The sequence below is a fragment of the Heptranchias perlo genome, chromosome 1 (genome assembly GCF_035084215.1).
Source record: "Heptranchias perlo isolate sHepPer1 chromosome 1, sHepPer1.hap1, whole genome shotgun sequence".
NCBI classification, from domain to species: Eukaryota; Metazoa; Chordata; class Chondrichthyes; order Hexanchiformes; family Hexanchidae; genus Heptranchias; species Heptranchias perlo.
Genome location: NC_090325.1, coordinates 174,122,590 through 174,138,528, shown reverse-complemented (window position 1 = coordinate 174,138,528; position 15,939 = coordinate 174,122,590). Strand labels below are relative to the sequence as shown.

The following is a 15,939-nucleotide window of genomic DNA, read 5'->3' as shown; positions in this document are numbered from 1 at the left end:
GCGTGCAGAAAAGATTTATTAGAATGGTTTCAGGGATGAGGGACTCCAATTACGTGGATAGACTGGAGAAGCTGGGGTTTTGCTCCTTAGAGCAGAGGAAGTTAAGTGGAGATTTGATAGAACTGTTCAAAATCATGATGGGGTTTAGATGAAGTAAATAAAGAGAAACTGTTCCCATTGGCAGAAGGGTCTAGAACCAGAGGACACAGATTTAAGGTGATTGGCAAAAGAACCAAAGGCGACATGAGGAAACAATTTTTACCCAGCGAGTAGTTATGATCTGGAATGCGCTGCCTGAAAGGGTCATGGAAGCAGATTCAATTGTGGCTTTCAAAAAGGAATTGGATAAATAACATAGGGTATTACTACAGACATTAACATAGGGTATTACTACAGGCATTAGCATGGGGTATTACTACAGGCAGTAACATAGGGTATTACTACAGGCATTAGCATACGGTGTTACTACATGCAGTAACATAGCATATTACTACAGGCATTAACATAGGGTATTACTACAGCCATTAACATAGGGTGCAGTATTACTACAGGCATTAACATAGGGTATTACTACAGGCATTAACACAGGGTATTACTACAGGCATTAGCATAGGGTATTATTACAGGCAGTAACATAGCATATTACTACAGGCAAAATCTAGGGTATTACTACAGGCATTAACACAGGGTATTCCTAAAGCCATTAACGTTGGGTGCAGTATTACTACAGGCATTAACATAGGGTATTACTATAGGCAGTAATATAGGGTATTACTACAGGCAGTAACATAGGATATTACTACAGGCATTAACCTAGAGTATTACTAAAGCCATTAACATAGGGTGCAGTATTACTATGGGTATTAACATAGGGTATTACTGTAGACAGTAATATAGAGTATTACTACAGGCATTAACCTAGGGTATTATTACAAGCAGTAACAGGAGGTTACTGCAAAATATATTACGTAATATATGCTTTTTGTATACTTTTCAGGGATATAGGATCAGAAATTGGACCTCTTAGGTGAAATTTCAATTTCGGAGACTAACGTCCCTTGCCCCAAGTACGCCTGGAAGACGTCTGACCTGAGATTGGGTTGAGCACCTTACATATGTAAATGAAGGACCTAATGCCTGTTTTAGGCGATGGCCGTAATTGGATAGGGATGAGCCCTCAGAATTCTTCGGTGGAGGATAAGCTTTTCTTTAAAAATGTTTTTTAAATCATTGCTATGGAAACAGGAGGAGTGCTCCCCTAAGTCCACATATCCCGATTATTCCACCCTCCCCCCCCACTCCGAGACTTACCTTCAGGCCGTTGCCGGTGAGGGAAGTGGCCCAATATTCAACTCCTCAAAATAGGCAAGCTGGCTACAGAATCTCGACAGGTGCAGGCAGCTCACTCAAATAATGTTAATGACACAATAGGCCTAATATTGGGCCTACCTCGGGCCTCCTGGTTGGGGTGCATGCTGCAACTGTGGTGCCCATTTCAGGCCTGAAAATGGGCCTAAAGAAATTTCAACCCTATAGTGTGGGTTACTAAAAGTTTCTTGGAGAATTTTCTCCTGCCTTTACATTTCTGAAATTGCGATTTTCAGTCTATGGGCTATATTTCCCCGCATTGGGCTAGTCAATCAAAAGGGAAAAGCATTAATCCTCTCTATCAGTTGTGAACTGTAATTAAGAGGCAGTTAAGCACTCGAAAGAGCATTGGGAACACAAAGTCAGCTGTGTACTCAGCAAAATTGCTGTAGATTTCTGCATTACCGAATGAGGAAAGTTACTTTTACAAGCCAGGAGCTGCAATCTCAATTGCAAGAACTGCGAGAGGAGGCACACAGTTTACAGATTTGATAACGTAACTACACACAGTAACATAAGATGTAACTATATGTCGTAACATAGGGTGGGGCTATACAATAGGTACAGCAGTCCATTTTCACTGGTTGTATTTGTTGTGCACAGTCCATGCAGTCTGTGTAATTCATCAATAAATTATGGTGTTTTACAAAGATTTTAGGAGCCATTGATAAATTTCATAGGGTTCCCCACCTTCTCCAGAACTTCAGGTATTCCAGGAAACAAATGTAGCCTATGAAACTCATTTAGTCCCAAATGTGGGGTATTGGTCTAGGTAGCAATGGAAGATGTAGGTTGTTCAGATGCATTGTTGACACTGGTGAATTTCTCGGGATCAGCCTCGTTTAACATTTTTTTGTTGGAGTCCTGCTGGGTTCCCACCCACCTGCACTGGAGAGCCATTGGAAGAAGGGTGGAAAATCCCTGCTTAAAGCTGCCATCACCCTCCACGCCAGGAAAGTGCAGTTGGTCTCGCAACGTCTCACATTAAGTGCCATATGGTAGTGCAAATCGATTCCCGCCCCCCTGCAATCAACTGCACTCCCTGGGATATTTTAATTTTTAAATAGCTTGAGCTGGCCCTAGCAATGCTGGAGGCCTGTTGTATACTAGCACTCCCTATGTCCTGTGTCGCTAATATGTTAATGAAGAAAAATGTGACTCACTCATTTCTCCCTTATTTGGGTAATACCTATACATCTTTAGGGCAAGAATTTCTGGTGCTTGGTGAAAGTGCTGACGGAATATCGCTATGGGGATAGAAGTGGGCGGAGACCCAGTGGGATGTGTCCCCACCCAATTTTCCACCCACGTTCACTCGCGTTATGCCTGAAAATTAGCGTAACTCAAGAGGTTTTACCGCAGACTTTGGATATTACTGCAGCTAGTTGTGAGAAAAGCAAACTGAAGCATTCGTGTAAATTGAATTTCTTTTGATCAGTTTTCTTTTCTGGGGCTTATATGTAAATTCTGAGGTGATTGGAACATGCACTAACATTGAACTAACAAACTTACAAAGAAACACATGCAACGTTCACTAATGCGTGTCTGCTTCTGTCACTTGTTTTAGATTTTTTATGCATTCCATCTGTACACCTGGAATCCGTATATGTCTGCAGTTTATTTTCTGTCATCAGCAATAGGGAGTGACTGAAGTGCAGAGACCAATGCATCTTCTAAAGGATAAATATTTGAAGCAGAGGAAGATACAGGGCTATGGGGAGAGAGCGGGTGAGTTGGATTCATTTTGAATTGTTGTAGCAAAGAGCCGGCACAGACATGATGGGCCGAATAGACTCCTTCTGTGCTGTAAATGGCTGTACTTCTAGTTATGTATGGTATAATTCTGCAGCTAATGGGGTATTGTTGCAAGCAGTAATATGGAATTTGTAATACTGAAGGTTTCTTTTCTGCCACTATATTACACAACTATTAGTTGTACAAAACCAGGGATATTGTGATATCACAAATAACTAGCAATAGACTGAACCATCGTGCTGCCCGTGTTAACCCTTTATAATTAAGAGTCTGTAACTGTGACAGTTGTGATCAGGAAACTATAAGAAGCTTTTTCACTTGAACAAATAAAGTTATGTTTACAGAATCAACGATACAGGATTATCACTACAGTACAAGCTGGATCAAATAGTCAACTACTGCCAGAGAGAAATAACAAGACACAGACACAAGTGAGCAGTTCAGACATCAAACTGTGAGACCCGGGTTTTGCTGCAGACCTTTAATCATACGCTGTTCCCTGGTTACGCTTCTTAATCTCAGAGAGTTTGTAAAGGCAAATCATTCTCAGCATATTTACTTATTTAACATAAAGTACACAAAGTGCCCACCAAAGCAAAGCCGGAAGCAAGGAATTACTCAGTTTGGCTCAGAGAGCCAGTTTTCAACAGACCCCCTGATGGTGGAATCAATTAATCTTAAAAAAATAACCGCACACTATGAAATATAAGACCAATTAAAATATGGGATAAAGTCAAAAGATCAAAAGTATGCACAAACTTACACTTCACAGAAATTTGAAAGAACTGAAATAAGGCTGAAAAAGCATCCATCTAGCCAACATTAAAAATCAATTTTCTCTTCTCACTTACCGGACCATGGCTTGGCAGTGTTCCATAAGGTATTGTCTGGGGCAGTAGTCCTTTCTGCTTCATTAACATCATGCGCTTCTGTTCCTCACTAATATGAGAAGCCTGAGGTTGAACGTGTGGCTGCTGTTGCTGCAAGTAGGGCATCATGGGAGCTTTGTTCTGATTAGCCATTGGTGGGGTCATTCTCTGGCCCACAGGCTCAATATTATAATGAGACAGTGGCTTAGTGTTAGCATACGAAAGCATAGGCTGTTTGTTCACAGAGTTCTGCCCCATAGTATTTGGCTGTTGATTCATTATGTTCATGTGGTTTTGTGAGAGGTAGTTATTCATGGCCTTCTGAGGGTTGTTTGTCATAGTAGGCACCATAGGCTTTTGGTTATTAAAGGCCTGTGGGTACATCATCGGGCTATTTGGTTTGTCTGGATTAAAGGGGCCGCCAAAGGGGCTGTGTGGTGGAGCCGCAGGTGACCAGCTAGGTGCCTGATTCTGCTGGTGGGGCTGTGTGTGCTGCTGCTTTTGCTGTAACAGCATAGCTCTTTGTTGCTGCTGAGCCGCCATTTGCTTTAACTGTTCTGCTCGAGAAAGATCAGAACCAGTTGATGATAGAGCTCCTGGACCAGATCCTGGCCCTGGCCCTGGTCCCTGCCCTGACCCTGACCCAGAAGATGTAGTCATCAAAAAGCCATTTCCAGACCTTGCATGTGCTTGACTTTGATTTGGGGTTTGCTGCTGGGGTTGGCTTGCAGAAGTTACTGGTGAAGTGGCAGGAGCAGAAAGTGATGAAATACTTGATACAGAGGACACACTGGAGACTGTAGAGACATTAGAAAATGGAGGGCCTGACGAAGATGGTCTAACCTGAGGAGATCCCATCGACATCTGATTAAAAGGAGACTGGCACATCTCACTCTTTATGTTTGTGTTATCTGGTGGGACTGGGGTCTGTGATGTGGGCCTGATAACCTCCATCTCCTTCTTTTCATCAAAATCTTCATTAAATAGATCATGCATATCATCTTCTGGAACTGTGCTTGTTAGTTCATCAATTAACTCCTGCCACTCTTGCTCATTAAGGTTAATATCTGAGAACAGTTTATTCTGATGGAGAAGGGAAGCATCTGATGAGTCCATACAAGTTGGATCATCAATTGGCTCTTGTTTAAGCTCCTTGGTTAATATTAGGTTGAAGTCGTCATCGTCTCTGGTGCCATTGGCCTGCAGGTTCACTCTTGGATGCCTGCCCTCTTTGTTTATGTCATCAAACCCTGTTGAATTATTTCCACTGGTCGATATTGGAAGTGATGGCTTTATGTCAATTTGATGCAGAGGAGAGACTGAAGGCATGGGGATACTATTAGACAGGCTGTTGCTCTGGTCTACCCCAGGTCCCTCTTTTCGGACTCGTTTGCTACTTGGAGAGAAGCTGCTGTCAGAAACTCCATTTTGCAGGTCTCCATTTAGTGGTGAGCGTGCACCTTCAAGCTTCCTCTTTACAGTTTCTTGAAGCTTTAAAAGGAACATAAAGAGACTTGATTATTAAGATTGTCTGCTTGACTCATTAAGAACATAGAAACATAATTCTCTACAATACAAACTTGTGACCAGCAAAATATAGTATCATAGTAGGTACAGCACAGGAGGAGGTCATTCGGCCCATCATAGCTGTGCCGGCTCTTCGAAAGAGCTATCCATTTAGTCCCATTCCCCTGGTCTTTCCCCATAGCCCTGTAAACTTTGAAATTATACCTACTATCCCAAATCCAGGGCATTAATATATATCAAAAAGAGCAGTGGTCCTGGGGAACAGCACTGTATTCTTCCCTCCAGTCTGAAAAACAAACGTTCACCACTACTCTCTGCTTTCTGTCCCCTAAGCAATTTTGTATTCAAGCTGCCACTGTTCCTTTAATCCCATGGACTTTAATTTTGCTAACAAGTCTATTATGTGGTACTTTATCAAATGCCTTTTGAAAGTCCATATATACATCAACTACACTACCCTCATCAACCCTCTCCGTTACCTCATCAAAGAACTCAATCAAGTTAGTCAAACACGATTTTCCTTTAACAAATCTGTGCTGACTTTATTTATTAGCCCATACTTTTCCAAGTGCCAATTAATTTTGTCCCGGGTTATTGTCTCTAAAAGTTTCCCCACCACCGACGTTAGGCTGACTGGCCTGTAATTGCTGGGTTTATCCCTCTCCCCTTTTTTGAACAGGAGTTTAACATTTGCAATTCTCCAGTCCTCTGGCACCGTCCCCGTATCTAAGGAGGATTTGAAGATTGTGGCCAGAGCATCCGCAATTTCCACCCTTACTTCCCTCAGTAACCTAGGATGCATCCCATCTGGACCGGGAGACTTTTCTACTTTGAGTACTGCCAATCTTTTAAGTACCTCCTCTTTATCTATTTTTATCCTATCCAATATCGCTACTACCTCCTCCTTTACTGCTACAATGGCAGCATCCTCTTCTCTAGTGAAGACAGATGTGAAGTATTCATTTAGTGCCTCAGCCATGCCTTCTACCTCCACAAGAAGATCTCCTTTTTTGTCCCTAATCGGTCCCACAGTTCCTCATATAGTTTAACCTCATTACTGCAAACTTCTGGGGCACAGGAAAGCAGTTTTTTAAAATCTTATTGAAACTTAAATTGTTTTCCTGACTAGAGTGGATATTCAACCAGGGCCAGTTTGTAATGGGGGGCGGGGGATTATTCCTCTCTTTGGGGTGGAGTTCCGATGGGTTGGGACTTCTGTCTGCCCGTCCATATCTGCCTCAGCCCCGAAGGGTATGTACGGTGGATTCCCAGTGGGTTCTGTCTGGTAAGAGGAGGCTGCCAGTGCAAAGGAGGAGAAACCCATTGGTACTGCAGCAGGGTCTTCGCTGCGGCACCAGAAGATCCGGCAAAGGACCTCATTGGGGGCAGAAGGTTAAGATCAGAAGCAATGTCCCACTGAAGGGCTCGGCCAAGACTGGGGCTTTCAAAAAGTGAGCAGGACAATTTTAACCTAACTCGCCCGTCGGAAAACTAACTGGATCGGGTGCAACACTGACTTTACACCATGCCTGATTGTAATTTCCATTAAAGTCAATGGAGAGTAATATTGGGCGGGGTGTAAAACCGGCGTTCCACTCGATCTCACGAGTTTCCTGCCCGGCGAGTTCGGTTAACATTATCCCCTTTAAGTATATGGGGTTGTTACAAGGCCCTCTGCTTCCATGGGTGCACCTCGGAACTGTTAAACACCTCCTGGGGCCCATCGTCACCATGGCAGCCCCGGGAAACAGCGGTAACAAGGGGGGAAAGAAGGAAAATCCACCGGGGAATTGAGCCCTTAACCCTCCCCCCCACCCAGGGTTCCTAACCCCCTCGGAATGACCGGGAATTTCCCGGAATCAGGGGTTCCTCCCCCAAATGTTGCCAGCAACCCAGGAGATCAATGATTTGAATTTTCCGCCACAGTGCACCTCGCCCCCGCTCCGTAACATCGCTCGCAGAGCCAGGACCGTGTGGAGTGCAGTCAGGAAGGGTCTTGGGAGGTGGGAATAGTGGTGTCAGCAATCGGGGATTCTCGCCAATCGTGGGCGGGGGGAGAGCTCTTAAATGGGGGGAGAGGTCTCTGAAATGGGGGGAGCTTTGAATTGGGGGGGGGTCTCTGAAATGCAGGAGATCTCTGAAATGGGGGAGGGGGGTTCCTCGATTCCCCACCTTCCCGTCCCTTCCTCTTCCCAGCCCTTGGGTCCCCCTCTTCTCCGCCCTCGGTTTCCCCTCTTCCCCGTCCTCGGTTTCCTCTCTTCCCCGCCCTCGGTTTCCCCTCTTCCCCGTCCTCGGTTTCCTCTCTTCCCAGCCCTCGGTTTCCCCTCTTCCCCGCCCTCGGTTTCCCCTCTTCCCCGCCCTCGGTTTCCCCTCTTCCCCGCCCTCGGTTCCCTCTCTTCCCCGCCCTCGGTTTCCCCTCTTCCCCGTCCTCGGTTCCCTCCCTTCCCAGCCCTTGGGTCCCCCTCTTCCCCGCCCTCGGTTTCCCCTCTTCCCCGCCCTCGGTTCCCTCTCTTCCCCGCCCTCGGTTCCCTCCCTTCCCAGCCCTCGGTTTCCCCTCTTCCCCGCCCTCGGTTCCCTCTCTTCCCGCCCTCGGTTCCCTCTCTTCCCGCCCTCGGTTCCCTCTCTTCCCGCCCTCGGTTTCCTCTCTTCCCCGCCCTTGGATCCCTCTCTTCCCCGCCCTCAGTTTCCCCTCTTCCCCGTCCTCGGTTCCCTCCCTTCCCAGCCCTCGGTTTCCCCTCTTCCCCGCCCACGGTTCCCTCTCTTCCCCACCCTTGGATCCCCTTCTTCCCAGTCTTCGGTTCCCCCTCTTCCCGGCTCTCGTTTCCCCCTCTTCCCGCCCTCGGTTTCCTCTCTTCCCCACCCTTGGATCCCTCTCTTCCCCACCCTCGGTTTCCCCTCTTCCCCGTCCTCGATTCCCTCCCTTCCCAGCCCTCGGTTTCCCCTCTTCCCCGCCCTCGGTTTCCCCTCTTCCCCGCCCTCGGTTCCCTCTCTTCCCCCCCTCGGTTCCCTCTCTTCCCCCCCCTCGGTTTCCTCTCTTCCCCGCCCTTGGATCCCTCTCTTCCCCGCCCTCGGTTTCCCCTCTTCCCCGTCCTCGGTTCCCTCCCTTCCTAGCCCTCGGTTTCCCCTCTTCCCCGCCCTCGGTTCCCTCTCTTCCCCACCCTTGGATCCCCCTCTTCCCAGTCTTCGGTTCCCCCTCTTCCCGGCTCTCGTTTCCCCTCTTCCCCGCCCTCGGTTTCCCCTCTTCCCCGCCCTCGGTTCCCTCTCTTCCCCCCCCTCGGTTTCCTCTCTTCCCCGCCCTTGGATCCCTCTCTTCCCCGCCCTCGGTTTCCCCTCTTCCCCGTCCTCGGTTCCCTCCCTTCCTAGCCCTCGGTTTCCCCTCTTCCCCGCCCTCGGTTCCCTCTCTTCCCCACCCTTGGATCCCCCTCTTCCCAGTCTTCGGTTCCCCCTCTTCCCGGCTCTCGTTTCCCCTCTTCCCCGCCCTCGGTTTCCCCTCTTCCCCGCCTCGGTTCCCTCTCTTCCCCCCCCTCGGTTTCCTCTCTTCCCCGCCCTTGGATCCCTCTCTTCCCCGCCCTCGGTTTCCCCTCTTCCCCGTCCTCGGTTCCCTCCCTTCCTAGCCCTCGGTTTCCCCTCTTCCCCGCCCTCGGTTTCCCCTCTTCCCCGCCCTCGGTTCCCCCTCTTCCCCGCCCTCGGTTCCCCCTCTTCCCCGCCCTCAGATCCCCCTCTTCTCCGTCCTCGGCTCCCCCTCTTCCCGGCTCTCGGATCCCCCTCTTCCCCACCCTTGGTTCCTCCTCTTCGCCTGCTTGCGGGTCGACTCCTAGTTCTTGGAACTTCTCACACAGCAGTTACTGGTGCAAAACCACAAGCAAAAATACTCAACTACAAGGGACCCTACCTTTATACAGTAAATGCAATAACATTTACAGAAGTCACGTGGTTAAATGCCACGTGATCAGATGTCACATGATCAGGCATCACATGATCAGATGGCATATGGTCAGGATGTCATGTGATCAAACCTCCAGGAATGTCTCCAACCAGAATTGGCAACGCTCCCCCCCTCCCCCCATCCCCCCACCATTTGCATGTGGCTGGCACGGAAGGAGAGTGCAGCAGCTGTCCCGGCGGGGGTGGGAGGAGGGAAATCCCAGTCGGGGTATTGAGGCAGCAGTAGGCCTCACCGCTCCATTTTCCTGCCATTTCCGCTGTGCTTCTGCCAGAGTCCGGGGGATATTGCAGAAAACTTCTCTCCCAAAATGTCTATTTAATACCAGAATTCGTTCGAACCAGTCTAGCTAGATGGATATAGGTGCAATAAACTAATCCAAAATATACGTACTGGGCAATTTAAATTCTGTATTCTTACGTTTCAGAACTAAATGTGAAATGCCATTCTCCATTTGTTTTGACACCTTTTACTAAAATTGTATTTTCTTATTTTCTCCAGCCCCCCGCTCCATTTTCTTCCTGTCTCTCCTGGATGTGCCAACTCATTTGTGGATTGATTTTAGAATTTATCAATTCATTCAGTAACTCAGTGGTATACTTTCTGCCATTTTGTAATTTTGACAAAAAAGTATAAAGGTGAGTATTAACATGGTGTTACTTGATTTAAGCTCGGATCCACTTTGTTGCTAGAAATAGTGAATGGAGAGAAATATATCTTTAATTATTTATTTTTCTGTTAATGAAGTTACATCAACAAAGAAGTTGCATTGGATAGCTTCCTGTAAATTTCCTGTAAAAGCTCTTTGGGACGTTAAAGGCACTATATAAATGCAAGTTGTTGTTGCTGTTGTAAATAGGTGTTAATTGCTTGCTACGACATAAAGTACTTGGAAGACGACTCCACCAGCTGTGAAGTGAGCAGAGTGGTGGGCATAATTTTAGTATCTATAGCCCACCCACATATTAAAATTCCTCATCTCAGCTGTGCTGCTGGAGGCGGATCAGGACACTGAACAGAGGCCCGGTGCTTCCTGAAGGGAAAATCAGAGGAACGGTTATCTTGTGCACCTCCTTGTGGCCAGTTTCAGAGCGGCATTGGCACAGCCTTGGGAATTCACTTCCAACCTGGACACGGAAGGGTCGAAATTCATCCGGGCCCACTTTCGGCCTAACCGGGAGGCCCTTACGTGGGTCTCGGACCACATTTCAATAATTAGGGCGAGCAGCCAGTGCTTGTCCTATCTCCACGGGCAGCTCGCTCATTTAAAGAAATAAATATGGGGATACTTGCCTCACCGGCAGCAGGGGAGGAGTGGGGGTGGAGGCTGGAGCGAGAACAGGAGAGGGATCCTGTGGATTTGGGGGAGCACTCCTCCTCTTCTTGTCTCCAGAGTAACGTTTTTCAAATTATTTTTAAAAAATCTTACCTTTTATTGGTCGCTGCTGCTTAGGCTGCAGTGGCCGCTGAAGAATCTATTATGCAAGATCCAATTTCGGCAAGGGGGTCTAAAGCAGGCGTGAGGCCCCTCATTTATGTAAGGGGCCTAATGCCTAGTTTAGGTGACTGCCAGGGTTGCCTCTACTCCAGATGGTGCATTGCAGAGAAAGATCATTAGAAAGGGGAAAGGGAGAATTTTTTAAAAAAATACTGAGAGTGTCTTACCCTCAATTTAAAAAAAAAGAAACACTACTCATTCTCCTGCAAGAGACTTGGTTCAATTGCGGGAAGATGTACATGCTTGTTTTTCTATTTTTAAAGTGATTGACAATTGGACCTCGTGCACAATTCATACCAAAACTGGAGACATAGTACACACTGGGAACTTTATTGTGGGATTAAATTTACTTAGATTAACATAGGGCAGAGGTGGCAGGAAAATCTGGAATACAAACAGGCTTTACTGTAGTCGAACGATTGACGGTACATGTCTGAGAACTGTTTTCCTCCCCTCCCTGTCCGTGTGAAGGAGAACAAAAGCAAGCGACAGGAAAAATGACTTTTATGTTATCTGTCATGAAAATTCCATTAACTAGCCCAGGGTTTTGGCAGAATCAGATACTGAATGTGCATTTCCCGAGGACCAAAACAGCATTATTCACAACCACTGAGTTATGAAAGCTCTCTGGGGGCACTGTACATCTCTGTCATACCACTGGTGCACTCCTGCAGGCCTCACGGCTTCCTCTAACTTGGACCATCATTCATTAGTCATTGCACTCGAACTAGGTTTGATTCCATCATAAGAGATTTTGTACCACATTTGTAATGGTTCCTGTTAGTGGTTTGTTTCTCCCACAAGCCTCTGCTGGAACTATATTATAGTTCTTAAAAGGGCACTGTCTTCATAAAAAAATGTTTTGGCAAATCTTTAATTTGTACACATAAGGCAATGATACAAATCACATTTAAACTCATTGGGCCAGACTTTGCTGTGAGCGGTGAATGAACGGTGGCAGCCATTCGTTAGATTTGCACTTGCCAATACACTTTCCATGCGGTTTTGCACGGCACATTGCTGTCAGCGGAGGATCAAAACGGGGCCTCTACAGGGCATCTGGGACCTGTGTGAACAGGGCAAGCTACTGTGTGCCTCCTTAACCAAACAGATTGAAGAATCGTTAATGAGCAGCGCAGAGTCTGAACCAGGAAGTGTAGTTAGAATAGTGAATTCACTGTCGAATCAGGTACAGAAAGTGAAATAAAGATAGGGAAAGAAAGTTTGGTTTAAGAGAGAGAGATAAAAGATACAGAAAGAAAAAGTAAATAAAAGTTATTTAATTTTTTAAAAAATCTCCAACAACAATTAAAATCTGAAGTAATGAGACTTCACACTTGTAAAAGTTAATTTTCAGTGCCAGAGAGGTTGTTGGGCAGTAATTAAGACTTACCACACCGTTAAAAGGGTACTTATACTGGAATAGACAAGTCCTAACTTTTTGCAGTGAGTTTAGTCCGTATCTACGTCACTACAGGAACTTCACGCTGCTCAATACATTTGAATGGGGATCCAGACGGCGAGATGTCATTTTCGCTCAGCTTACGGAGGGGAGAATGTCTCGGACAGCAACTTCCCGATTTTCACGTTTAACTGTGCATCTCCAATTGCCAGAAGTTGCTGTCCGATTTGCACATTGATAACGGTGAGCGCTGTTAGCCTCACTATTACTTTCACAGCAAAATCTGGCCCAATACACTGTCCCTTGAAAGCGATACCATGTGCCGAAAAGGAGACTTGCCTCTTCTCCCTCCCCCTTCACTTCTCATGAACATAGTTCAACAACAAAACAAGATCAAAAATATCTGGCGTGAATAGGATAAATTAGGTATGAGCCCTGCTTGCTCATGGGTTGTATTGTCTACGATCTCCAGTGCAGGAATGCCAAGCCTTTTATCTATGTGGCGTGCATGGGTACACACAATGGGGAGGTGGGGGGGGGGGCATCATAGAATATTTCAATCCACATTCCCAGTAATTTCCACATATTGCAAGTAACTGATACTAATAGATTGTGGTGTCTGACTTAGCATTTATCCACCAATGAGGCAATAGTCCTAAGGACAGCCTGTTCCAAATCTACAAGCCCACAAACTCCAAACAGTGAATAAGAATTACATAGAATTTACAGCACAAAAGCATGCCATTCGGCACAACTGTTCTGTGCCGGTGTTTATGCTCCACACGAACCTCCTCCCTCCCTACTTCATCTCAACCTATCAGCTTGTCCTTCTATTCCTTTCTCCCTCATGTACTTATCTAGCTTCCCCTTAATTGCATCTATGCTATTCACCTCAACTACTCCATGTGTTAGCAAGTTCCACATTCTAATCACTCTGTTGGTAAAGAAGCTTCTCCTGAATTCCTTAGAGGATTTATTAGTGACTATCTTATATTTATGACCCCTAGTATTGGACTCCCACCAACATCCCCCACAAGTGGACACATTTTCTCTACATCTACCCCTTCATAATTTTAAAGACCTTTATCTGGTTACAATTTTAAAGACCTTTATCTGGTTACCTCTCAGTCTTCTGTTTTCTAGAGAAAAGAGCCTCAGGCTGTTCAGTCTTTCCTGATAGTTATAACCTCTCAGTTCTGGTATCATCCGTGTAAATCTCTTATGTACCTTCTCCAGTGCCTCTACACCCTTTTTGTAATATGGAGACCAGAAATGTGCACAGTACTCTAAATAGAATTTACAGCACAGAAGCATGCCATTCGGCACAACTGTTCTGTGCCGGTGTTTATGCTCCACACGAACCTCCTCCCTCCCTACTTCATCTCAACCTAAGTGAAAATAGGAATGGGTTGCCTGGGCTTCATAGACTGGATTTCTAGGACTTGGGGGGCTGTCACACATGGCCCATGGGCCATAATTTGGACATCGCTGCTTTAGCGGTTTATTTTTCAGTAAACTGAGCTCTCTCTTCTTTGTTTAACGTCTTTCGGTGGCATTCTAATGTCAGACATAATAGAGAAGCACTGGTTTGTTTTCACAAAATAAAACCACACATCTTCATGAGAAAAGCATGGAGGAACCAGCTTCTTAGTGAAAGCTCTGTATACTTGAAATTGATATTGGTTTTGCTATCTGCTTGTGTGGCCGGAGAGAAGATAACCTATTTGCCCTTCGGGTTCACATGGGTTATGCTGCTCAATATCAATGGAGCGGTTTTCTTTTAGCTAAACGCCACTCACTGTTGTTTAGCTTTTACAAACTGAAGCAAAATGTCTCTTTGTTACTTGTTACCTTAATAAGACATCATCTCCTGTGCAACAATGAACAGGGAAAGCTTTATTCCTAATGTTGATCGACAGGTGATGTAATGGCATTGCTTGCGTCACGAAAATGTCATTGTGGCGCTTGTGACTGTAGTTATTCCAGACACCTTCCTCTCCAAAATGGAGATGATTTTCCCTTCTGTCAAAATCATAGTATTGAAAGGGTGCTTTTATTTTATAAAATCTCAAATCTTCTCCCATGAGCTTGGCCTCTACCAGAAACCTAACAACAGCACTCCCAATACAAACAATTATTACTATAACACTTAGGGAGCTGAAGCACCGCACAAAAGAGCACAGTCTTAAGGGCAAGACAGTTGGTGCAGCTTTTAGCTGCTAATGGCTGCAGAAGCTGCTCTGCTCAGTGCCCCACGGATCCCAATCCATTTCCTCCCCCAAAACAACAAAAAAACACCAAGGAGACGTTACTATAGCAACAGACTAAGCTCGGTGTAGCGCACCTCCCCCCACTTCACTGGCTGCCACTGTGACTTCAGAGGACAGTTATTTCAGCTATGCAAAGGAAGTGACCGGTTATGCTACACTCTGCCTCTTTTTGCCTCTACTTGTTATGTTACACAGTAAGAAGACTGTTATGCATAACTATCTTATTGCTTGCATTTACGCAACTGTTTTAAGTATCTCTAAAAGGACAACTACATTCTCAAACCCAGTAAGCCACAGTTCACTAATCTTCCACAGTCTTCTTTAAGTATTCCTTCAAGGAGTAGTTAATTCCTAATTCATCCCTGGCTTTCTTCCAGAAAGTATCTGCTGGGGCCCCAGTTTTCAAGAAATGGGAAACATGTACGATTTTTATTATCAGAAATATTTAGCAGAAAGCTGGCCACCTCTAAAATTCTGACAAATGAAATGGGAGTGAGCTCACACGTAGAATATGGCTAATTCAAATTCTGACCTTCTACACACAACCAAAATTGTTGAAAGGATCATCTTGTCTCTTGGGCAGATGTTAAAATATTTGTAAATGTAGAAACAATCGAATCCACATGGCAACTGGAAATACAGCAGCTCCGAATCTGATAGTTTCTACTATTTTATTTAAACAGGAAAACGACTGAAATTACTGTCATTTTAAACGTCTCTTCAAGACTAAACAAATCAGCAGGGCTTACGTAATCACATCATTAAAATCCTTGTATGGTTTAATTTCTTGCTCACTTGTAAGTAAGGAATTAAACACTGTAAACACAGCAACATCCCCACAACCGTTTCCCATTTCTGTTGGGAGTGTTATCCCAGATTGTTCCAGGCTGTCCTTAGGGATCATGCCCTGGATCATGCCCATGTGACCCAATGGGTTTACAGTAAGCACTCCCATACAGCCAATGGAATTTCTGTAGGAAACTAAACTGGTTTCACGCAGACCTAAATAGGTTTACACCATACGTGTGGAGTTCCTGTGACATTGCTCACAGTAAGCCAGAGAAAACATAATTTTGTAACAATACGAGCGTTACGACATGTAATGCATAATGTATTATTCTGATGCTTAGGTAAAGCTATGTTTAAAATCACCTGTTCTTTAAGGCCCTAAATTCTAAATGCCGTTAGGGACCTCCTGAGGTCAATCAGATGGTAATTTCTTTCTTTTTTTAAGACGCTACTCGTTCATTGTTTGGTTCCTTAATTGTTCAAACTATGATTTGTTGCTGTTTTATCGATATGATACT

General features: G+C 45.5%; 1 protein-coding gene across 1 annotated transcript in view; it reads right to left on the bottom strand.

Annotated features, from left to right (window-relative positions):
* Positions 1–15,939, bottom strand: part of maml3 (mastermind-like transcriptional coactivator 3) — a 419,116-nt gene that overhangs the window by 178,969 nt on the left and 224,208 nt on the right. Inside the window, exon 2 of the mRNA XM_067994004.1 lies at positions 3,975–5,483. Coding sequence (XP_067850105.1) covers positions 3,975–5,483 — 1,509 coding nt within the window. The remainder of the gene's footprint in view (positions 1–3,974; positions 5,484–15,939) is intronic.